This window comes from Globicephala melas, chromosome 9 (assembly GCF_963455315.2).
Source record: "Globicephala melas chromosome 9, mGloMel1.2, whole genome shotgun sequence".
Lineage (NCBI taxonomy): Eukaryota > Metazoa > Chordata > Mammalia > Artiodactyla > Delphinidae > Globicephala > Globicephala melas.
This window is the reverse complement of record NC_083322.1, coordinates 6,700,176-6,724,241: the sequence shown is the minus strand read 5'-3', so window position 1 is coordinate 6,724,241 and position 24,066 is coordinate 6,700,176. Positions and strand designations below refer to the sequence as shown.

General features: G+C 50.1%; 1 protein-coding gene across 4 annotated transcripts; it reads right to left on the bottom strand.

The window, feature by feature from the left end:
- Positions 1–597: 597 nt before the first annotated feature.
- Positions 598–20,701, bottom strand: ZNF746 (zinc finger protein 746). Of its 4 annotated transcripts, none has more exons than XM_060305162.1 (7): positions 20,588–20,701; positions 17,364–17,663; positions 17,159–17,285; positions 16,061–16,174; positions 5,027–5,218; positions 4,405–4,530; positions 598–3,252 (listed from the first exon to the last, which is right to left on the bottom strand). In XM_060305162.1, exons 1-7 carry the CDS (start codon positions 20,609–20,611, stop codon positions 2,198–2,200), a joined length of 1,938 nt encoding a protein of 645 aa, XP_060161145.1. In that variant the 5' UTR covers positions 20,612–20,701; the 3' UTR covers positions 598–2,197. The 4 variants fall into 4 exon arrangements, with proteins under 4 accessions (XP_060161145.1, XP_060161147.1, XP_030710021.1 ...); XM_060305164.1 differs by having other exon boundaries at positions 598–3,249; XM_030854161.2 differs by having other exon boundaries at positions 17,159–17,240.
- Positions 20,702–24,066: the final 3,365 nt, after the last annotated feature.

The window sequence follows — 24,066 nt, the reverse complement described above, 5'->3', positions numbered from 1 at the left end:
GGCAAATTCGAGTGGATTTTTAAATTTTTTACATTTTCATTTTCTTAAAAAGACAACAATCAAAACAAACGAGACTGAAAACAAAACATGAGATAGAATGTTAACAAGTGTTAACCCTAGTTGGTGGGAATATGGGTGTCAGCTGGCCTGGCTCAAATGCCATTGGAGGGATTTCACTCCAAGACCAGGGTTACAGCCACTGCAGGCATCCCAGATCCTTTCTTGGCCTCTGCCCAGCCAAGAAAAGATGTAAAGAGAAAACAACCAGCTTCAGTTCTTCTTTGATACCCTGCAATTTTTTCTTCCTGTCTTCATATACATGCTCTCATACTAAACTAATGACAAAAACCATGACTATATTCTGAAGCGAGGTGACTGGATGTGGTTTTCTTTTCCCTCCAGGTGTCGGTTTTATCTCCACAGAGTCAAACTTCTCCGGATTCTCCCATCCCAGCTCTCAGGGACAGCTGCCTCCCTGGGTCCAAGGCCACCCTGAGGAGGGCGCAGAGAAAGCCGACTGCACCCTTGCCGCGGGGGATGCATGTAGTGGCGTCAGGGCCAAAGACGCGGGTCTAAGAACAGGACCCACCAAACCGCCTCGGTGCTGGTTAGGTTTTATTTTAACAGGAGGTCTCCTCTTCATTTGTTTCTCAAAATATCAGTTATATCAATATTAGAAGTGTAAACTGGTACAAAATATACAGTACATAGAAACAATCTTCTTAACTAGTCTATTGCCTAATAAAAGTACGCACAAGGGAGCTGAATGAACAGAAGTGACGGTCTCCCCCCTCGGGAAACAAGTTCCCCAGAGGACAAGGAACCAGCGTCTGCTTCAACAAAACGGGAATGGATAGTCGTGTGGCAGAGACAGCATTGGGGTGGAATCAAGAAACCTTGGCCCATTTCTAATTCCACCTTCAAGATGTCAGCCAGGGAACGAGCAAGCCCTGCCCCTGGCCCAGCCCCTCAACCCCGACCCCTCCCGGGGGTGAGCGCCCACCGGCCGCCAAGGCTGCCACTTGGCTAAAGCTTGAGGCCTGATGATTTTGCTCAGGCAGATGTGGGGCAAACCTTCTAAAAGGGCAAAATGAAAAGCTTTCCTCCCCCAAACTGATGCTCCAGAAGGATGAGCCAAGTCTGACCTGAGCCTCTTCCCAAGTGTCTGCACTCATCGTGCACACGGGGTGCGAGGCTGAGATGGGTCCCCTCTGAGTAGCTTATTGCCTCATCTCTCACAGGAAAGGATGCTCGTCCGGCGTGCTTCACTAGGGCACAGTAACGATCAAATGAGGTTCCATGTGAAAGCGTCTGGACAGCGAGAACACACACCACACCAAGAGAAAAGGAAACGAGCATCTGGCAGGAGCAGAGGGCAGCCCCTCCCCTGTGGGGGTCGGCAGGTGAGGCTCTGTTCCCGGCCCTGCTTCTGCAGCCCCTGCCTCACGCCTGCATCCCTAACGGTGCTTCCGGACAGCTCTCCTTTACGAGGCCCAGGAGTCACGGGGCGGGGCGGGGGGGGGGGGGGGGAGCGGCAGAGCGCCTGCGCACGGCGGGCACTTGGCGCAGAGCCTTCGCAGATGAAAGGCAGGTGCTGAGAGACGCTGGGCTACTGCTCCTCAGTCCTCCTGCCCGCGAGCTGAGGCTGGGCTTCCACGGCGCCCGGCTGGCCTTACTTCCCAGCCTGGCCCTGGGCAGAGCCCGGTCTCCGCTCCCCTGGGACTGTGTGCAGAGACCGGCCCATCCCTAGGGGTCACTGAGGCCAGGGAGGTCCAGGTCCCTCCTCGCCCGCGTCCCCGGCCAGCCAAGCTTCCGTCGCACCCTCTGTCAGACTTGGTAAGGACACAGCCCACAGCACACACACGCACTCCAGAAACCAAAGGTACACTACGAAGTTTAAACTGCTGCTACTACTATTTAACGGCTTTCTCTTCAAGAATTAGAAAAAAAAAAAAAAGTTTCGTAATTAAATTACTTAAAATTCTATGCTGCTCAGTTTCACAATCAGAGAATTCTACTTTGTTTAGAGGTGGGAGCTGCGTTGTCTGGTAGTTTCTCCCGCTCCAGTGATCGGTTCAGCAACTGGGAATCTGGTTCTCCCCCAGGCTCCGTTCCGCCTCGAAGCTTTTCGCACCACCCTGCTGTCTGGAGAAGCGCCTCTTTACACTTGGGCCTGCGGGGGTCGCCCGCGGGGGCCTCACAGGTCCCCGCCGTCGGTGGGTCCCAGGACACTCAGGCCACAAGTCCAGTCGGTCACGAGGTCCGTGGAGGCCAAGGGTCCTTTGGAGGCGGGGCTCTTGAAGGGGTCGGGGGGCACGGCAGGCAGCGGCGGCAGGGGCTGGCCCCGGGCCGGCTTGGCGCCCGCTGCGTGGTTGCGCTGGTGCTTGCGGAGGTGGTCCTTGCGGATGAAGCTCTTGCCGCACACGGTGCAGGTGAAGGGCCGCACGCCCGTGTGCGTGCGGTAGTGGTCGATGAGCTTGGAGCGCTCGGTGAAGCGCTTCTCGCACTCGGTGCAGGGGAAGGGCCGCTCGCCCGTGTGCAGCATGCGGTGCCGGATGAGGTGCGCCGGCCGCGTGAAGCAGCGGCCACACTCGCCGCACCGCAGGCCGCTGCCGTCCCGCGCGCCGCCCGCCGCCCCCGGCGCCCCGTCGGGCAGCCCCCCGCAACTGCGCTGGTGCGCGCTCAGGCTGACCTGCAGCTGGAAGCTCTTCCCGCACGCGGCGCACGTGAACGGCCGCCCCCCCGGGGGAGCCGCCGGGTGTTTCTTCAGGCCCGGCTTGTGGCCGAAGCCTTTGGTCCGGCCGGGGTACTTGCAGGGGTCGCTGAAGGGTCTCGGGGCCTGGCCGGGGTCCAGCACGGCCTCTCCGTTGTCGGGCGAGGAGTAGGCCAGACCCTCAGGCCCGGTCCTCGGGTTCAGGCTCGCGGGAGGCTTACACCTGAAATTCCAGCCCCACCGGACCCCCCCGAAGAGCCAGTCCCCTGGAGGGGTCTCGTCCTGGGTCACCGCGGGGCTGGGCTCGCCCAGCTCGCGCTCGGGCCGGGCGGGCTCTCTCAGCCCCAGCACGGGGTCCTGGCTGGGGAAGGAGCTGCCCTGGCTCTCCCAGGCTCCTTCCTGGACAGGACTAGGGAAGAACCTTGTGGCTTGGCCTGGTCCGAACAGGGTCGCGTGGGCTTCTAGGTCAGTAGGATGCACTGGTGTGGCCACTACCTCCTCTTCCTGGACTTCAGTTTTTATCACAATCTTTACATCTGCTGAGAAAGAGACAGACAGACCAGGTATCATTCTGTCCCCTCTCCACTTACAAAGAGAAGATCTTTCATCGGGACATTTGGCCCAACTACGGCCACTCTGAGCCCTAGTCTCGAAGCCTCCGGATCCAACCATTTCAGCAGAGATGACCCAGGCGGTCAGGTGGCTGCCTCAAACCGTGGGTGAGGACATCGTGTTCCAGACCTTCACCACAGGTAAAGCAACCAGCCTATCTGCTCCCCTTGTTCTAGAACCTTCACCCCAGGAGAGCAACCATTGCATCTGCTCACCGCGTTCCATTTTCACTTTGGCTCTTAAGGCTAATCATGAAGTTATGCCAAGGAAGGAGCTCTGACCACTGGTGGCAATGCACCCGAGAGGCAGAAGCACAGAGCTGGGCTCAGGTTTATCTGAGACTGGAACGTGGCTCCCCACAGAGCAGCAGTGACCTCAGGCAAGCTCCTCTGCGAATACCCTGTTGCACAGGGTTGCTTGAAGTTTAAACCACACAGCACATGTGAAAGCACTTAGCATGCTGTTTTGCATGCATTAAGCATTCAGTAAATGTAGCCAGCTAGCTAATGATAAAAATATTAGTGTAGTAGTAAAAGTGTGTTGGATTTTACGTAAATGTACTTGAATTTCATGCCCTAGAGTTTTATATCAGGGATCTAGGCTTCTAGCACAATTTTGGGGTGCCAAAATATGACAGAAATTATTACTTAAAGTAACAGATAACTGCCTTTCAAGACAGTAGAAAACTAATACATAAATGAGGCAGTTCCTCCCAATTCGGGCCTGTGGACACCTGTCTTTGGTAGTGCTGATATCTAAGAAGCGGTTCTAGGTGGGTTTGGGTTTTTCCAGGTCAGGGAGGAGCCAGGGTTGCTGAGTCTGGGCAAGAGGTACATCCCCTTAAGGGTTCAGCTTGTCAGGATTGACTGGTTAACACAAGAAAGGAACTGTGGGAAAATGGACCGTCTCAAGAAAGACTGTTCAAGCCTAAGAATCTAGAAGGAGAAAAGGGACAGACTGTACAGAGTGTTCACATCACCGGCACCTAAATGCCTGCTGGCTGCACCACCAGGGGCCACGGCTGAGGCAGCCTCCGGGGCAGACATGAGCCCTTCCAGTCCTCCCTCCACACCCCGTACCTTCCGTGGAGGCGGCCGTGCTGAGCTTCAGCGTCCCGTCTGAGCAGGCGGAGGAGGGATGGTGAGGGGGGAGATCCGCCTGCCAGGAGGTGGGCGGGATAGTGGTTGAGAAGTTGGAGTGGACGCCTGCAGTGAAGAGAGAGCAGAGCCAGTGGGTTAGGGAAAGAAGCGGGCAGACCCCGTGGGAGAGGCGGAGCAGCTGCCCCGAGACCCCACCGGTGACTCTCCTGCCCGAGCACAACGACCCCACCTCTCCTGAACCAGTTTGCTTCCGTCCCCTTCTCTGAGGCACCCGGAAGCTCAGACGTCACACTCTTGTCACACAGCCCCTCTTTAGTAGGAGGCAGCTGGTGATTTAAATGTCCAGTGCTGGGGCAAGAAGACCAGGAGGGGGCCGGCAAGAGTGAGGCAGAGGAATACCAGGACAAGAGCATCATGGAACCCAGAGGGACCAGCAAGATGTCCTTCGGGGCAACCCCTGCCGTAAGGTGGGAAATCTTCTAAACTCGTCAGGCCAGAGCCCACAGCCCCCCGCAATGCTTGCAGGAACTTCTTCTCCCAGGTCCTGCCCTCAGTCCCTGCATCTGGTTCCTGCTGTCTGCTCCCAGCCTCAGCCACTCACCAGAGGCAGCGTCGGTAGAGACGTCTCCTGCTCCGGAGTCCAGCTGGCTGAGGCCCCACGGCTCCTCCCCGATGTCTGGCTGTCCGGCTGCCCACGCCTCCACGCCTAGAGCCTGCTGCTCCTGGAGCTGGAGCTCCCCTTCCTGCTTGATCTGCATCAAGAGGTCAGGGGCAGGAACGGGGGGCCCTGAGCCTGAGAAGAAGAGAGTGCGTGAGTGACAGCATCAGGGGCCCTGGGGTGGACACACACCCAGCCAAGGAAAGGCACACGGGGCCTTGCAAAGGTCAAACAGCAAAAGAGCCTGGTGGAAAGGGAAGGCAAGAGCTCAAACAGGGACTGCAGGGTCTTCCAGGCAAAGCATGTGGTCACATGGTACTGAGCACACGGGTCAGGCAGGGAAAAGTGAGGAGTACAAAACGCATTCTTGGACTTCCCTGGTGGTGCCGTGGTTAAGAATCTGCCTGCCAATGCGGGGGACACGGGTTCCAGCCCTGGTCTGGGAAGATCCCACGTGTCGCAGTGCAACTAAGCCCGTGCGCCACAGCTACTGAGCCTGCGCTCTAGAGCCCACGAGCCACAACTACTGAGCCCGTGTGCCACAACCACTGAAGCCCGTGCGCCTAGAGGCCATGCTCTGCAGCAAGAGAAGCCACCACAATGAGAAGCCTGCGTACCACAACTAGAGAAAGCCCGCGCGCAGCAACAAAAACCCAACCTAACCAAAAATAAATAAATAAATAAAACAAAAAAAACGCATTCTCAGGGCTGGATCTCTGGTCCATGGGCAAGACTGTGCTGCCCTAGGGAGGTCCTGCTCTCACTTTAAACACAGAAATGCTAGACAAAATCTACCCCCGTCCCCAAAACCTTACCCCTACACATGTATTTACGTGAGCACAAAAGAAAGATTCCAGATATAAGAATCAAAGAAAAGGGCTTCCCTGGTGGCGCAGTGGTTGAGAGTCCGCCTGCCAATGCAGGGGGCGCGGGTTCGTGCCCCGGTCCGGGAGGATCCCACATGCCACGGAGCGGCTGGGCCCGTGGGCCATGGCCGCTGGGCCTGCGCGTCTGGAGCCTGTGCTCCGCAGCGGGAGAGGCCACGGCGGTGAGAGGCCCGCGTACCGAAAAAAAAAAAATTAAAAAGAAAAAAAAGAATCAAAGAAAAAACACAAAGTCAAATCAAGAGTTTGAGCAGGAACCAAGCAGAGCTGTTGAAACAGGATGCAGGCCTTAGGGGCGGGGCTTTGATGTCCGAGTGAGGTGAGAGCAGAGCTGAGCTGCCTGCATCTGCCAGGAGCCATGAGGCTCTGTCCCATCAGGTAGATGGGGACTAAAACCCCACCCACGCAGGGGCACAATAAGGAAGCTGCGTCTTGTCCTGGGCCATGGATGGAAAAGCCACCCATGATAGATTAGATTTCCGTGTCCACACTAACTTCATACTAACCACGTGGTGCAGCTGAGAAAAGTTGAGAAATTCATAGAAAAATTGGCTGAGAACCATGGCAACCCAGGAGGGTCCCAAACAGAGGCAAATGCAAACCTGCCCATAGGGGCACACCCACAAGGCAGGCCTTAAGGGGCCCCTACTAAAAGGCTAAACTTACAAACCAGAAGAGGAGCCAAACGGCATGAGAGCCATGGCAGAACTCACTCCTGCAAACTACAGAAAAGGAATAGGCCGAAGGATACAGTAGCATAAGTATGTTTAAAATATTCAAAAAAATAAAGGAAGGAACAGAATCTGTAAGGCAAGAATGGGAAATTATTTTTTAAAAGGCAGATGTGAAAGAGAACCAAATAGACATTCTAGAAATGACAAAAACAGTCATGGAAATAAAAAATACAATGGCTGGCTTAACAACAGAATGAACACAGTTGCAGAGAAAATTAGTGACTTAGAAGATGGATCTGGGGAAACAATCCAGAGTACAACACTGAGAGATAAAGAAATGAAAATATGAAAAAGAAGTTGAGACACGGAGGATTAAACGAGAAGTTCCAACATATGCTGGCAGAAATCCCAGAAGGAGGGAATAAGAAATGGATACGTGGCAACAGGTAAAGAAATAACGGCTGAGAATTTTCCAAAACTGAGCCCATGGTTTGAAGGAAAACACCACTTCCTAAGTAGGAAATAAAAAAGAATATAAACCTAGACAATATTCATGTGATATGGAACAGCAAAGACAAAGAGAAAATCTTAAAAGGCACCAGAGAGAAAAGAATGACATTCAGACTGAAAGCAGATTTCTATCAGCAAGTACGATATCAGAAGATAATATTTTCAATATTTGACAGGGAAAATAGCTGTCAAAATGAAGCCAGTATAATTCTCATTGCACAAACTAGAGAACAGTGTATGAAAAAATTCATAAAATGGTCATTTATGAACAGGTACGCAAAGGTTCTAAATGAGAGAAATAGAAATCAAATCCTGTAATATGTTTTCAAAAAAGAAGAAGAGACAGTACATTATGAACAAACTGGGTTTCTCCTGAGAACTCAAGGATAAGCTACCCCTGGACAATACAGTAACACAACTCACAAACAGATTAATGGAGAAAACAATAGTCATCTCAACAGACACAGAAGCAGCATTCAACTCTTCCATTTCTGGCATATGGCTGGCTAGCTGTGCAGAGAAACTCCCCTTAATATGAGTATCTAAAAATGATGGGTAGAGTATAAAAACACACAAATTTTTAAGCATGGATGACCTCTAAGAAAGCCTAAGTCAGCCACGGTAAACTGTAGGGCATCTCCCATTCCCCTACTGCTGGGCTGCAATGGACTGTGCACACCTGGGGCAGATAGATGTGAGAAGCCGGGTGCTTAAGCAGGGTGGAAGGTTGGGCTGGAGACCCCTCACCACCACCACACACATAAACCTGGGACCAAAGAGCAATGTTCCCAGTGCACTAAACATAAAAAAGGTGAAAACCTGCCCTGTGAAAGGCAACTGCCCATTCTGGCCTTTGGTCTTAGCTGAGTGGGGAGAACAGTCTCCCCTGGGAGTTGACATACCCCAGGCTGGTGTTCCAAACTAATTAAAAATAATAACAGTTTAAGGAAGAAAAAATCTAAATGAGTCATTCTCAAGGGAGGCGTGGGGAAAAAAATAAATACAGGAAAGGCAGGGTTAAGGTCTCACAGCACAATTTAAGATGGTGGCTAAGAATCTGAACACCCTAGTGGCCATGGTCAATGTCAATGATCTAGACCAGCGCCGTACAACAGAGATCAAGGTGGGCCACATATCTAATTTTAGGTTTGATAGTAGCTACCTTAGAAAAGTAGAAAGAAACAGGTGAAATAATTTTAGCAATATTTTTTTAACCCAATATATCCAAATATATCCAGAGTATTCATTTAGACATATTTCATCCCTTTAAGTGCTTGACAGTCACATGTGGCTGGTGCCTACTGTTCTGGACATTTCACACGTAAAGATGAGCAGACTAAAAACAAACAAGAGACTCAGCTACGTGCTGTTTATAGGAGACACACCTAAAACAGAAGGATGCAAAAGCAGTGTGAGACAATAAAAGATATGCTAAGTCAAATAAACAATTAAAAACAAAAAGATGTGGTTATACCATATCAGATGAAATAGACTTAAAAAGAAAAGTATCCATAGAAATAAAAAAGAATCACTGCACAATGGTAAACTGACCAGAAAGGTACAATAATTCTATGATTTAAATCTAATAACACAGCTTCAAAATAATAAAGCAAAACTGACAGAACTCCAGGGGAAATGAACAAATCCACCTCCTCTGTGGGGGACTGACATACCATTTTCCATAACTGGTAAACCAAGCCAACCAAAGATTATAGGATCTGAACAACACTATTAACAAACTGACCAAATGGACATAAGCATAACTTAAAGACAAGGACAACACAAGCTTCTCAAGCCATACAAAACATTAAGAAAAAATGAATACTTTCTAGGCCATAAAACAAACTTCAATAAATTTTAAAAGATTAGTATTTTACACATCTATTTTCTAACTATAACAGCATTAAGTCAGAAATCAATAACAGATATCCTCAAACTCCCCATATATACTAAAATTATATATATATATATATATATATATATATGCTTTCTAGATAATCCAAGGCTCCAAGGACAAATCACAATGAAAATGGAAGCTATTTGGAACCCAATGCTAATGAAAAAATTATCAAAATGTGTGTCTGCATCTACATGGTACTTAGAGGAAAGTTTGTAGCCTCATATACTTATATTAAAAAAGAGGAAACAGGTTGAAAATTAATAGGTCAAGCAGTCAATGCAAGATGTTAGAAAGTAACAGCAATAAAATAAAAAGAAAGGAAATACTATGAGAGTATAAGTTAATAAAAGAAGAAACAAAGAACACAGAGAAGCAAAAGTTGGTTCTCTGGAAAGGATATTAACCAATACATCTCTAGCAAGATTATCAAGAGAAAAGGAGAAAGCACCAATAACCAACATGAAGAATGAAAAAGGGACATAATGATAGATGTAGCTGAGATTAAAAAATAGAATATTATGAACGTTATTCCAAGAAATTTGAAAACTCTGGGGAAATGAACAAATTCCTTAGAAAAACTAGAACTTGCCAAAACTGAATCAAGAAGGTCCTATAGCTACTAAAGAACTTAGTAGACAAAAATCTCCCCCACAAAGAAAAACATTCAAAGAATAGATAATCCCAATATTACACAAACTCCCTGAGCAAATAAAAACAGAGGGAATACATCATAACATATCTTTAATACCAAAACCAGCCAAAGACAGTCTGAGAAAGGAAAAGTAAAGGCCAGTCTCACTCATGAACAAAGATTCAAAAATCCTAAACAAAATAATTAGCATATTAAGTCCAGCAATGTATATAAAGGATCATGACTAAGTTAGGTTTTTTTCCCAAAATTGCAAGGTTGGTTCAACATGAGAAAATGACATAATTTACCATACTAGTTAAAGAAGAAAAATCATATAATCATCTCAATAGATACCAAAATAGCATTCCATAAAAATTCAACAGCGATTCCTGTTAGAAATATCTAGTCAACCAGACATATACCAAACTCTTTTAACCTGATAAACAGCACTGATCAAAAAACTTTTAACAAATATTAGACTCAATGTGAAAAGTTAAAAAGTATCTTCTTTAACATCATGAACCAATAAGATACCTGTTGTCATCACTTCTATTTAAGGATTTTCTGGGAGTTCTCAGCCAGCACAGTAAAACAAGAGAAAACTAAATCATAAAGATTTGAAACGAAACAAAAAATTCTTATGACTCATAGGGGATATGATTATCTTTTCAGAAAACCCAAGACTCATCAGACAATTATTGGAAAAGTTATTAGTACTAATGAGAATTTTGGCAAGGTTCCTAGATAGAAATATCAATAAATAAAAGACAATTGCATTTTTGTCCACTCTTAGGGTTTTAAGGGAGCCTGGTAATTACCATTTTTCTTCCCTGTCATGGATCTTAACAATTAGAGAAATAAAACAAAAGAGGAAGGCTGGTGAGGGTAAACTCTTTTTATTACTGATAAATGAGGATGCAGCTTTTATGTAAGAGGGGCCCTCAGCACTGACCCTGGATCAGGAAGTCACCCTGGACCATGGTGAAGGAGGCTCTCCCCAGCAGAGCAGCAGAGACTGCCTGTCCCTGGGGGCAGCCAGCTGCCCAAGGGAAGAAGGTTGGGCAAGGACTGTGCTTGTCCAATCCTTGCTCCCAAACTCGCCGATGAGGAGCATCCCTGGTGGCACCTCTGGTGGGGTGCCTAACTGGGTGGGAGAGAACGAAAAGGAATGACTACAGCTGTACTACACCAACATGGATGACTCTCAAAAACAAAGTCAAATGAAAACAGCAAGTTAAAGAAGAGTATATATGGTATGATCTCATTCATAAAAAGTTCAAAACCAGGTTAAACAATGTTACTTAGGAACATATACATAGGTAATAAAAATGTAAGGAAAAGCAAGGGACTGATCTCATCTGTCTGAATTTTGCGTTTATCTGTGAGAGGAAGGGAGGGGTCTGGGGTCTGGGAGGGACAGTGGGGTCTTGGAAATAGATCGGGTTATGATCTATTTCTTATGCTGCGAGTTGGGAATATGGGTGTTTACCAATTGTTCTCTAAACTTTATGTATTTTATGTTATGTATTTTATTCTGTATGTATTTTGTTTATGTTATATAATACAAAGTAAAATGTATTAAAGAAATAAAATAATATTAAAAAAACAAAAAACAACATTTGATACAATATAACATTTATTCACGATTAAAAACAGTGGCCAGAAGTGGAAGGAAACTTCTTTTAAACTAACAGTATCTTCAAAAGTCTACGGCAAAAATCATCCTAAATGCCGAAACTCTTTAAGTATCCCACAGACAAGGATGCCAGCTATCACAGCTACTATTTAACCATGTCGTAGGCCCACTGCTAAACCAGAAAAATAAAGTTACGAACATTTAAAAAGAAGAGATAACTTTTGTGCTGTCTATGGAGAGCACAATTGTGCATGTAAAGAACCTAAGACTCTAAATTGACCAGTCATTAGAAGTAATAAGAGCTGAGAAAATTGTTTTTCTTACTAAACAAAGTCAACAGCTTTACCGCACACCTGCAACGACTATTTAAAACATGTAATTAATTTAAAAATCTCATTCACAATAGAAACAACAATGGTCAGGAGAAAACTGTAAAGTCCTATTCAGGCACATACAGAAGGCTTCAGTAAACAAGTCTTCCTGTGGGTAAGGGGGCTCAATACTGCAATGACAGTAATTCTCCAGAAATGAAATTACAAAAGAAATGCAATTCCAATCAAAATTCCAACAGAATTTCTGAGAACCTGACACAAAGATTCTGAAATTCATCTAGAAGAACAAAGGTCCAAGAATAGCCAAGAAAAGTTTAGAAGAACAAGTAGGGAAAGCTTAGTCTACTACATATCAAGGCTTAGTAGGAAACTAAAACAGTGAGAATTGGTGCAGAGATAGACAAAGAGACCAAAGAAACCAGTAAAGAGCCCAGGAACGGCGCGTGCACGTATGGAAACCTGGTTCGTGACCAAATGGGCATTACACATCATTGGAGAAAAGGGAGAGTCTCCAGCCAACTTTGCTGGAAAATTAGATGTCTTGTGGGGAAAATTTTTTTAAATTCTCCCTTGTAACCTCCCCAAATATTCATTCTAGTTGGATTAGAGACTTAAAGGTAAAAAGCAAGACTAGAGTGAGGCAGGAAAGGATATTTTAAGACAGAAAAAGCACAGATCATAAAGGAAAAGACTGGTGTTTATGACTCTACCAAAAATTAAAACTTCTATCTAAGAACTACAAAGTTAAAAGACCTGCCACAGACTGGGAGAAGATATTTGTAATGCAAATAACAGACAAAGCGTTAGTATCCAGAACTATATAAAGAGACCTGAATCAGTAAGATAATGAGAAACAACAGGAGAAAAACAGAAAAAGATAATTCACTGAAGCAGAACCCAAATAAACATCTGAAGATGCTCAGCTCCACTAAGAACTGGGGAAATGCAAATTAAAACAAGATACCATTTCACTTCCATCAGATCGGCAAACATCTAATTCTGAAAAGTGGGCAAGGAAGTAAGAAAGCAGGTCCTCTTAACTGCTGGGGAGTATGTACGCCAGTGTGACCATGGGGAGGGTGAGCTGGCAACGGCAGAGGTGCAGACGGGCATGCCCTCCACACTGGGATTCCTCCTCCAGGTCTATTCCCTAGAGAGACATCAGCACATGGACACAAAAAGACACCTTTAAGAATGTACACTCCAGTACCACTTGTGACAGTGAAAAGTTAGAAACAGCTTAAGTGCAACTCAATGCAGGGATGGATAAAAAATTGTAATGTAGTTGCTTTCGGAATGCTGAGTAGCCATTAAAATGAACGAACTTGACTTATATGCGTTGACAGAGATAAGTATGAAACACAGAATACCGAGTGATAGAGATGATGACACGTGATTTTTCAAAACACACAAAACCATTATTATATATTGTTTATGGCTACATATGTATACAAAGAAGTTTTAAAATGTGGATAGAAAGGACAAACAACTTCTGGACAACTGGCTACCCTGAGGAGGAATGAGACTGGGAGATCTAAAAAGGAATTTAAATTGTATCAGAAATATATTATACACACACACGATTAAATTATGAAACACAGGATACATTCAAAAATATTTATTAAATTCCTACTCTGTGCTAGGCAGTGTTCTAGGCCAGAATGATTATATGAACAAAACAAATAAAAGTGCTCATCCTCTTGAAATTTACATCCTAATGAAGGTGAGGGTGGTGACCAGACACATACACGTCTATCAATAGGAAACATGTATAATCTATAAATATGAAATATATTCTAGTTATACATATGTAATATCTATGTCTATATAAAGTCTATAAATATAAAATATATAATAATGTAAAATATGAAATATACATAATAGATGATATCGGATATGGAACAAACCAAAGTAGGAAAGGGAGCCTGGAAACTCTGGGTGGGGAGAGGGGCTGCCATTTTAAATAGGGTGATTAGGGAAAGTCATATTTCAGCAGAGACCTGAAGGAGGTAATGGGTTGAGCCCAGGAAATATCTGAAGAGCACTCCTGGCAGAGGGCACTGCCAGGTGCAAAGGCTCAGAGACTGGGCCAGCCTGGAGTGTTGTGGGAACATCAAGGAGGCCGGTGTGCCTGGAACTGAGCGAGTGGGGGACAAGCAGAGGGAGAGAAGCCTGGCTGTGTGAGTCGATGGAAAGCCAGCAGGGGTTGGGAGCCAAAGGACGCAGGACTTGTGCTGTAAAGGGGTCACTCTGGCTGCTGGGTGGGGAGCAGACTCTGGAGGATTAGGGCAGGAGCAGGGAGACTGGTGGGAGGTGCCCGCAATACTCTAAGCAGGAAACCACGGGCCTGGGGGCAGGGGGACAGGCAGGAGAGTCTGGAGGAGTGCTGGCAGGGTTTCCCGACGGTGGGGACTGCGCGTGAAAGAGGGTCAGGGATGGCCCCTGTGTTCTGGGCCAGCAGCTGGAGGACGGAGGGCTCCTACTGCAGTGGGGAAGCCTGTGGGAGGAGCAGGTTCTGACGGGCAGACGAGGAGCTCGGGGAGGCACGTGGTCCAAGCGGGCTGTCCGGCAGCTGTCCACGTGCAGACAGACCGGGCGGCGGGCGTGCAGGATTCAGGGGAGAGGCCCTGGTGGGAGTGCCCACCGGAAGGATGGAGTGTGGGCGCAGAGAGAGGCGGAGGAGGGCTGAGGGCACCCCAATGCTTAAAGATCAGAAAGGGCAGCAGGAAACAGCAAAGGAAAGGTGGGAGGAAAATCAGGAGAGGCTATACTGAGGAGCAACGACCCCAGTGACAGCAGCACCCTCCAGGCAGGGAAAGGGGGTGAGGAAAGGGCAGGAAGCAGGTCTCCGCTGGGCAAGAATGGGTGGACAGCTGGGGAGGAGCCTGAGGATTGGCGGCCTTGCTGAGCACCCACTTCCCCAAGCACAGCTGGGAGGATTCAGGGGTTGAAGAGAAGTGGGAGAGGAGGTCTGACGAGCGGCTGCACAAAGCCCAGAGCTGGGGAGGGTGGACCGGGGGTCCCGGCTTCTTGGACTGAGGTGGGCGGGGATGAGGGCCACCCAGGGATCCCGCTGATGGGCTCAAGGCCTGAGAGGGGAGCTCTGAGTGCCGGAGGGGAGGGCTGGGCAGGGACTCCCCAGAAGCCACCACATTTCCAGGCCCCTATTCACTCTCATTATCGTGTATATTGATTACATCCAGGGAGGCCTCCACATACGATAAAACAAACCTACGGGGAACCTCCCACCCAAGGTAAGCCGCTGGCAGCCCCACGTGTCATAACTATCTTTTCCATCCAGACAGCACTCTGCTCTTAGTCAATTTCTAGCTTTCAGCACTGTCCCTGTTGACCTAAACTGGTGAATGATTTCTGAACACGGCCTGCCCCGGGGAAAGGGAAAATCTAACTGCAGTGACACAGCAAACACGGAAGACACATTTTGTGAATCACAAATTAAACATATAAGACTTTTTAGTAACCCAGGTGTTCAGACGAAAGGCAAGCCCCAAGGCAGGTGGTGCAGACAAGGAGTCTTGGGAGGAGGTGGGCTTGAGCCTGCAGGGGCGGGGTCTCCCTGGTAAGTGACAGACCGTTGCTGACCCCCAACCCAGCAAGGTCTTCCCGTCAGCCATTTGGCTTTTCTCATGTGTCTACCTGTCCTTTCCTTAACTTTCAAACGTGCTGACTGGCCCAGGAAAATCTGAGACCGTAGTATCGGGTATCCAGATTCACCTTTAAATAAATCAGTGACTCTAACCATGTTGAGACATGGCTAAGGGGTTTATGTTCTGTAATTACTAATGGTTTTAAGTGAAATTTGGTTCTCAGGTGGAGGCAAGGCTGACTCTTTGTAAAGCTATGAATGAATTAAATTTTGTCTTTATTATCTTCTACCTTCCTGTCTGTGTCCCCCTCCTTCTTCCTCTAATGCTGAGCCACTGGCACCATCTCTTTCCTAAAAGACTAAGTTTGTTGCCTGTTTTCACGCTGGGAAGTATTCCTGGAGTGTTAGCTGAACAGGCTATAGGTCATAATTCAACTATAAGAAAACTCAGGTTTAAAACATTGATGTTGGCCTTCCCTGGTGGCGCAGTGGTTGAGAGTCCTCCTGCCGATGCAGGGGACACGGGTTCATGCCCCGGTCCGGGAGGATCCCACATGCCGCAGAGCGGCTGGGCCCATGAGCCATGGCCGCTGAGCCTGCACGTCTGGAGCCTGTGCTCCGCAGCAGGAGAGGCCACAGCAGTGAGAGGCCCGCATACCGCAAAACAAAAAAAACAACAAAAAAAAAACCATTGATGTTTTTCCTTGGTTCTCCCTGGAAAGAAGGTCACACCTTCCCTGGCCCTTTACTTTTGTTTCCATCTGATTGCCTGCTATCTCCCTAGCCTTCCCCCAACCCCTCACCTGGACTCGGGTCCACAGGAACATCTGGAACCTTGGGGCCAGCGCGACGCCAGCTGCACGGCTCCTTCCCCTGTTCAATCTGGGAGAGGACCTCGGGCTTGGAGATGGCATAGTCTGGGGGAAGACAGAAGGGTTAGCTTTTGCCACGTTCCGTTCAGAGCTGGGGACAGGCAGCCTGGGAAACCAAGATGGCCCAGAAACTACATTTCTTGATTGGTAAAGGGCAGTGGTTCCCAACCATAGGCAATTTTGCCTCCTAGGGGACATTTGTCAAAGTCTGAGACATTTTTGGTTGTCACGACTGGGGGCTGGGGGAGAGGTGCCACTGGCATCTGCTGGGAAGAGGGACACTGCCGAACATCCTATGAGGCACAGGATGGCCCCCAAAACAAAGCCTCATCTGGCCCAAGATGCAATGCTGAGCTGAAGACACTCTGGTATAGGGTCTCGAGGTTAAGAAGCCGTACATTCCTGCAAACTGAAATAGAACCTCACACCCGCACCTGCTCCCAGCCTCATAACCATGCCTTTTGCCTTCAGACCTGGGGTCACACAGATACCATCCCAAGAGGTAATAAGCCCAGAAGAAACAGTCCAGGCCTTCTTGGGGGTACTGCCTGAAGGGAGCGGCGGCAGGCCCAGGGTGTGGGGAAGCCTCCAGGTGTGAAGGCAGCGCTGGCTCTGAGAAGCATGGTCTGCCCACATTCTCCGCCGACCCAGAGGAGCCACTCGGTCAGGCCTCATGTCTCAGCGAGAGAAAAAGTCCTTCTCAAACCTGGGTTGATCATACTGGATCTGAGAGCGGTGGGAGCCTTCTCCACTCCAGGTCTCAGCAGAACAGAAACGGCTGTGCTCTGAGCCTGGTTAGGAGAGGGGCCACCATGCCTCCCGGTCTGGCACCCCGTGAACTTCACCAAGTAGAAGGCAGCCTTTGACTCAGTCACCCAGGGCTCATCTTTAGGAAAAAGAGGCGATAACCGTGCCTGGTCAAGGTTCCCAGCGATTTACATATCCTCAGGACAAAAGCCACCAGAAGGAAGAGAGAAGCTGAGGTCTCCCCAAATCACACGTAACCAAGAAAAGAGTCTCACGCCTTACCCAGGGAGACCAGCGTCTCGTAGTTGCCCCGCATCACGTGCTTGTACAGCTCCTTCTGCCACTCGGACAGGTTCCCCCACTCCTGCTCAGAGAAATACACGGCCACATCATCAAAGGTCACGGGCACCTGGAACCACAGTGTCACGCACGCTCACCCGCACGCTGACGGGCACGGGCTGTCCCACCCCCGGCGCCCAGGGCTTACCTTGGGGGCCTCGCCCTTGCTGCCCGGGGGCAGCCTCAGGATCCAGAAGTTCCTGTTCCTCAGCAGGTTCTCCACGTTCTCCAGCCGCCTCTGCAGCAGCCCGTACTCCTGCAGCAGGGTCCCCAGCACCGCCCACTTGCCCTCCAGCTGGTTCCCCAACTCCACGGCCGTCTTCTCGCAGTCGGCCAGCTTCTTCTCGGCCATCCCGGTTCGACCTTCTAGGGAAAGCAAGCGGGCAGCCTGCGATTCGATCTTCCTCTCCATGGCCTGAATTGTAGCTGCCATTGTCCATGGAGAAATCTTGCAGAAACAGAGAGGAGAACAGCATCAATCATTCCGCCCGCCGTGTTCCTTGAGCCCCTCTCTCTGAGGCATCAGGGAGCTGAGTGGGGCAGCGCACGTGTGGGAAGTGGGGATGTCCTGTGCCACAGGCCAGATCTCGGCCTGGCGGTCAGCTCCTCTGGGCAGGTGCCCTGCCTCCAGGCCTCCGCAGCACTCCTTGCAGACCCCCATCAGGGCACTCGCCGCCCTATACAGTAACCTCCCGCATCCACCTCTACAAGCTCTCTGAAGGCAGCGCTGCATCTTCACAGCACAGTGTGGGGCCCGTGGTAGGCGCTCGGTGCAATTTTGCTAAATCAACTGTGACTTCGCACTGCTGGGGTGTCTTAATGGAGAAATAGTAAACTGCAGATTTACTAGAGCCCCGCCAGCACCTCCCATCATAATTGCACAGATCTGTCTACTGATGACGACCTTGCAAAAAAAACAGCTGGTTCACTGAAACGACACAAACACAAGCGCTGCTCAACCGCTTTATTAAAAAGCAACTCGTGTCTCTTTAATAAACATGGAAGTCTGATGACTAATTCCTTTCCACCCCAGGACAATCTAATTTTGTCCAATTACCACCCACCTCAAACTAAAAATCACCATTACTGCAAATCTCCCCCAGCCAAGAGTTAAGACTTTTTGACAAAACACGAGCCCCTGCCCTTGTGAGACTGACTTTTTTCTCTCACTGTTCCCACCCTTCCCAAGGGGCGAATTACGGTCTCGGACATTGTTGTCGCTGCCCCAGGATCAGTGACACACCTTACAGACTGGTGAGGAAGGTGAGACATATGCCATAAGGTGAGACTTTTATATGTGCTGCAACCATCATAAACCGTCATTCCCCTGACTTGCCTGTCGCTGGACAGTTCAATCGTGGCTTAGATGACCGGCAGCTGGGGACACCGAGGCAAGGGCGCATTTTGCTTTGGGTGGGGCTCGACCACTAGACCCCCCCGACCCACATCTGAAGGTAGGACCCATGGGTCCGAGAGGAAGCCCTGATATTTATACCTTCTGGCAGCACCTGAGGATCAATGGTACCTTACAGCATTCTGAAAACTATTCCTAAACAAATGTTTGGTGACTATCTGCAAAATTGAAAAGTGACTGGTAGGAACCAGTGTGGGTTCATTCAGAGGAAGTCACTGAGAACTAGAACATGGGAGGGTGCCTCAGAAAATAGCGACAGGAGAGTCTGAGCAGAGGCTGAAAAAACTGGCAAGGGTGGAGCATCAGGGATTTTGTGGTGGTTTGGAAGGCAGCTGGACCAGATGACCTCTGACCTGAAGAAGGTAGGGCTTTAGCTGGGCCTCAAAGGACGGAGAGGAGCTGGACTGGCAGAGAAACAACTGGATGTGGGATTCCTGCTCAGGAGGTAGGTGGCTCTGCTCTGAGGCCGCAAAGACTGCACTGGGCTGGCACCTTGGGCTGGTGCAGCCCTGCCCCTGGGTGCGAGGCCACGTTTCTTCCCTTCCCCTCACTCCTCCTCTCTTGACCGATCCCAGACATACGACCCCAGCCTCTAAACGTTTGCTTCAGAAGTGTCCTTTCACTTTATCGCCCAGCTCCCCAACCCCAGAAATCCCACTCAGCCTCCAAGAACATCTGACTGCCATTATTATAATCTTTGTGTTCCATGAAAAGGGCATCTGCATAAACTCCAACCTTATAGACACATGCAGTTTTCTTACATTTTAACGGGGCCAGGGAGCCTCGTGTGAGGCCTTCACACTATTTGGTGAGAGGTGGCGACTGTTTCTACTCAAGCCCAGCTCCTTGCTGAATAGTGGGTGGACAAGATGGGGCTGGCCTCAAACTCCTGCCAGGGAAGCGGAAACTCTCTGCTTGAGAACAGCTGATGGGAAGAGAACTCCAAATCCTTCAATGGCTCCCCACCCATAGGATGAAGTCCAGGCAGGCCTTCAAACCCCTTCCAACTCTCCCTGCAGCCTCCTCTCCCCGTGCCTCCCTACCAAAGCCATCTTTTCCAGGCAAACGACTTCTGTCTCCTCCCGGCACTGCCTGCCAGTCTGTGTGCAAGCCTCCTCCCTACCTGAAAAGCTCCACGGGTCCAGCTCAGCCTGATGAAATCCTAGCCTTCCCTAAAAGCCCAGCTCAAATCACAGCAGCACAGGCCAGGAAGGTGCACGCACCTCCTTCTGCCTTGCTTTACCATCACCAGTGTACCTGTTTCCCCCAAAGCGCCAGTGTGTCCCAGCACACAGAGCGACCCTGTCTTTCCACACCTTTTCTAGCCGTGCGATCCTGGGCAAGTTAACTTCTCTAGGCCTCGGGTTTTTCTTTTTTATGACAGAGAATCAGAGCCTACCCCCTAGGTTTCCTGTGAGGACAAAATCACGCCTAACAGGGCTGGTGCCGTGCCTGCGTCCCTCTACGAACCAGAGCAGCTGTCTTCCGCCCCGACCCCGAGCGAGCCGGGCACGCAGAGGGGCCTCGGTGCCAGCGGAATCGCCGCCGCTCGGGACGCCTCCCAGGTGCCACCAGGCCGCTGGGGGGAGCTGGGGGGAAGGGAACGCAAGGCTGAGCGGTGGGCAGAGAAAGGAGACGCGGGGTGGGGGGCGCGGAGACAAGGGGGCCAGCGGATGGGGCGGGGGCAGGAAGCCCCGGAGGGCAGCAGGAACTCGGCGTGGGGCGGCCTCTGGTGCGCGGACGGCCGGTCCCGCCCTGCTCAGGCTCGGCCCGGAACGGGGGGCCTGGCCGGCGGGTGCCTAGGCCCCGGCGGACCCCGCGTCCCGCTCGCTGGAGCCCCAGGCCCGGCGGCCCGGCCCGACCCCCGGAGTCCCTCTCTAGGGCCTGCGGCGCCGTATGCTGGGCCCGGGCCGCCCGGGCCCCGAGTCCGCACGTCCGTGCGCGCGGGCCGCCCTTACCGGAGCCGCGGCCGCCTCGGCCATGGCCCTGCGCTGTCCGGCTCGGCCCGGAGGAAGTCGCCGCCGCCGCCGCCGCCGCCGCCGCCGCGCGGCCGCACGCTAGCCGGCCCCCGGCCTCTCCGCAGGCGGCGCCTGCCCGGCCCTGCTGTCCCCACCCGCGTCGCCGCGCTCCTCGCTGGCCGGCCCGCGCCGCTCCGCCCGCAGACGCGCCGCCGCCGTCAGCGCCCGGCCGGTCCACACTGCATCCTGGGAGCCGGCGCAGGCCCGTGAGGCTTCCTGGAGGCAGCGCGGCCGCACAGCCCCACCTGCAGCCCGGAGAGGCGAACGGCAGGCGCGGCGCCCGCCCCGCCCCGCCCAGCCCCGCCCGGCGGCCCGTTGCCACTGTGCCACCCGCCTGCCAGCCGAGCCCCGGACACTGCCCGGCCCGCCGGCCTCCCGACCCACCGAACCCCCGACCCGCCGACGCGCCGACCCACCCTGCCGCTGACCCGCCAACCCCCCGGCCCCTGATCCACCGGCCCGCCGATCCCCCTGGCCCCTTGATCTTACCGACCCACTGGCCTGCCACTCCGCCGACACCCCGATCCCCCGAGTCCCCGACCCCTAGGCCCAACGAACACGGCCGGGTGCGCGCTGAGTCGCCGACCGGACTCAGCGCCAGACCTGCCGCCCGCCGCGAGAGCCTCGGACTTTGGTCCCCCGCGCCCCGAGGGACTCGGTGACCAAAAAGGATCTCCCCGCTCCAGTGGGGGAGCCGGGCCGCCCCCGGTGACCACGGCGACGGCGGCCGCCCCCCCCCCATGCGAACCCCAGGAGACCAGCGCCTTCTCCCCTGGGGCGCCCGCCACGTCACCTCTGCTGCTTGAGGTCCTGCGGGGCGATCTGGGCTTCTTGTGTGTTTACTTACTTGGACAGCTGTACCTCATGTCTACCTTTGATTTGAAATGGAAAAAATTCTTCCAACAATAGGAATATAGCTCACTAAATCCCTGTGGGCAGCCACTTAGAACTTTCTATAAAGTGTGGGTTAGCTATAAAAAATATTTTTAATGGGATGGACAACGGAACACAATACCATCACCTAAAATTATTTTGGTGAAGAACTTTGTATGGGAAGATGTTCATGATATTTTAAGAGAAGTCTGTCCAGAATTATTATATTATTATATATATTATATATAGTATATATAATATATATAAAATGATTATAAAATGATTACATATATTATCATTGGAAGGTTTGGAAGCATATAGTCAAGTAGTTTTCTTTAACAGTGAGAACACAAGCCATTTTTATACATTTTCTAACTTAATTTTTTAAAATTTCGTAATAGTAATATTTTGTAATAACAAGAATAGTATTTTTAAGACAAGGAGAGAAAAATAAATTTATCAGTCGGAAAACTTAAGAGGCGAACCGGGGCCGGCGGATGGAAGGAGCCTTTGAATGGCGCCCCCATGTGGCCGTGAAGATGCATTTCCTTTGAGAATTTCCTCTAAGTGGGACTCTGCTGAAGAGGGACCTGCGCACCACGTGCTCTGTACTCTGCTGGGCTTCGGGTCTGGCCGCCGGGGTCTTAAGGTGCCCTTTGTTTTCGCTTCATCAGCCTGGGCTGAACGTACAGCAAGGGCGTCATCCCGGATGCGTTCTTTGGGTATGAAAGTGGACTCTCCCCAGGCATGGTGGTGGGGCGACACTGTATTCACACGGTTGCGAGAGGTCTGTTCCGAGTGCCTGATTTTCTTTTTCTCACTGATGCTAGCCCAGCTGTTTTCTCATGTCCCCTCCGCCCCACACCCAGCTCTCCGGGATTGCCTCTCAAATGTGGGGTTGAGGGTAGGGGATAGGGATTTCCCGATTGGAGCCCCTGCACCCTTTTGCCTTTTGGAGGAAACTCCTGAGCACGCAAAGTCGACCCTTCCACTACAGGAGAATGTTCTGGAATCTGCCCCGAGGTCCTTTACCTCCCCCACCAGCTCTTCTTCCACGTGATCTTTCCTTCCCAAATAACACATCTCCTCTACCAAGGGTGGACCCCTGTTTTGTGGGCCTGAAGCTTGTACAATTTGGGGAATATTGAGAAAAATACCTTCACAAAATTACAATTTTTAAAAATTCGGTACAGAGCTGGTACAAGGGATGGTCTCTGAAACTCTTATCTAAGTCAATTTTTACAATGATGGTCATAAAATGAAGATTTTTATATTTCTACCCTTTTTACATTTATTGGTTGATTTGTTGGTAAAGATTTTGTAAAGCTTTCCTTTCTCTACCTAAAAATTTTTTTTAAAAAAACCTACTAACATGGATTCATGGATTCTCTAATTTAATGAGCTATAACACATTCCTCCATTTGTTTTGATGCTCAGATTGTCCCAAATTTAGCTAGCGGCGAGTCTCTTCAAGCTGGCCCTGTGTTCTGTTGACGTGTTCCCATCAGTTTTTGAGCACGTTCCTACTGTCTGGCACAAAATGTTCCATGGTTCACATTTTAGGTTTCTTACCCAGCTGTGGAATCAGCCAAATCTCCAAGTTTCTGGTTCTTTTTTTTTTTTTCTTAATTAATTAATTTGTTTGTGGCTGCGTTGGGTCTTCGTTGCTGCCTGCAGGCTTTCTCTAGTTGCCGCGAGCGGAGGCTACTCTTCATTGCGGTGTGCACGCTTCTCACTGCGGTGGCTTCTCTTATTGCCGAGCATGGGCTCTAGGCACGCGGGTATCAGTAGTTGTGGCACACGGGCTCAGGAGTTGTGGCTCATGGACTCTAGAGCGCAAGCTCAGTTGTGGCACTCAGGCTTTGTTGCTCCACAGCATGTGGGATCTTCCCGGACCAGGGCTCGAACCCTTGTCCCTTGCATTGGCAGGAGGATTCTTAACCACTGCACCACCTGGAAGTCCCTCTGGTTCTTTTAAATGATATTTAATAACCACAATATGGGCATTAGGAGTGCTCATTGCAACTGAGATGTTGTTTCTAGCACCTTTTCAGAGGGCAGAGTTAGAAAATGTACGTGTGTACTTGTGTGTGTGTGTGTGTATGTGTGCTTGTGTATTCACACAGCTACTTATGATTCCAGTCCAACTCCACAATTCTTCCTTGCCTATCTTCATTCCATATTTATACCTCCTGTCTCCCACAATTAGAACTCTGGTTCCCCCAAATATCAGTATATTTACTCAATTTCTCAAAAACGTAAGTTTTGTGGGGGACTTCCCTGGTGGTCCTGTGCATAAGGCTCCACAATCCCAATGTAGGGGGACTGGGTTCCATCCCCGGTCAGGGAACAAGATACCGCATGCGTGCCGCAACTAAGAGTTCGGGTGCTGCAACTATGAGCCCGCATGCCGCAACTAAAGATCCTGCATGCTGCAACGAAGACCCCATGTGCTGTAACTAAAACCCGAGGCAGCCAAAATAAATAAATAAATATTAAAAACAAAAAAACAAAACCATACGTTTTGTAAGTTACACCAAAACAAC

Bases quoted from the DNA above. Each gene is read 5' to 3' on its own strand.
- ZNF746 (XM_060305162.1), bottom strand. From the start codon at position 20,611: ATGGCCGAGGCGGCCGCGGCTCCG. The intron at 17,286-17,363 runs GTAAGCCCTGGG...CTGTGGTTCCAG, and splicing joins GCAAGGGCGAGGCCCCCAAG to GTGCCCGTGACCTTTGATGA. The intron at 4,531-5,026 runs GTGAGTGGCTGA...TCTTCACTGCAG, and splicing joins CTCTACCGACGCTGCCTCTG to GCGTCCACTCCAACTTCTCA.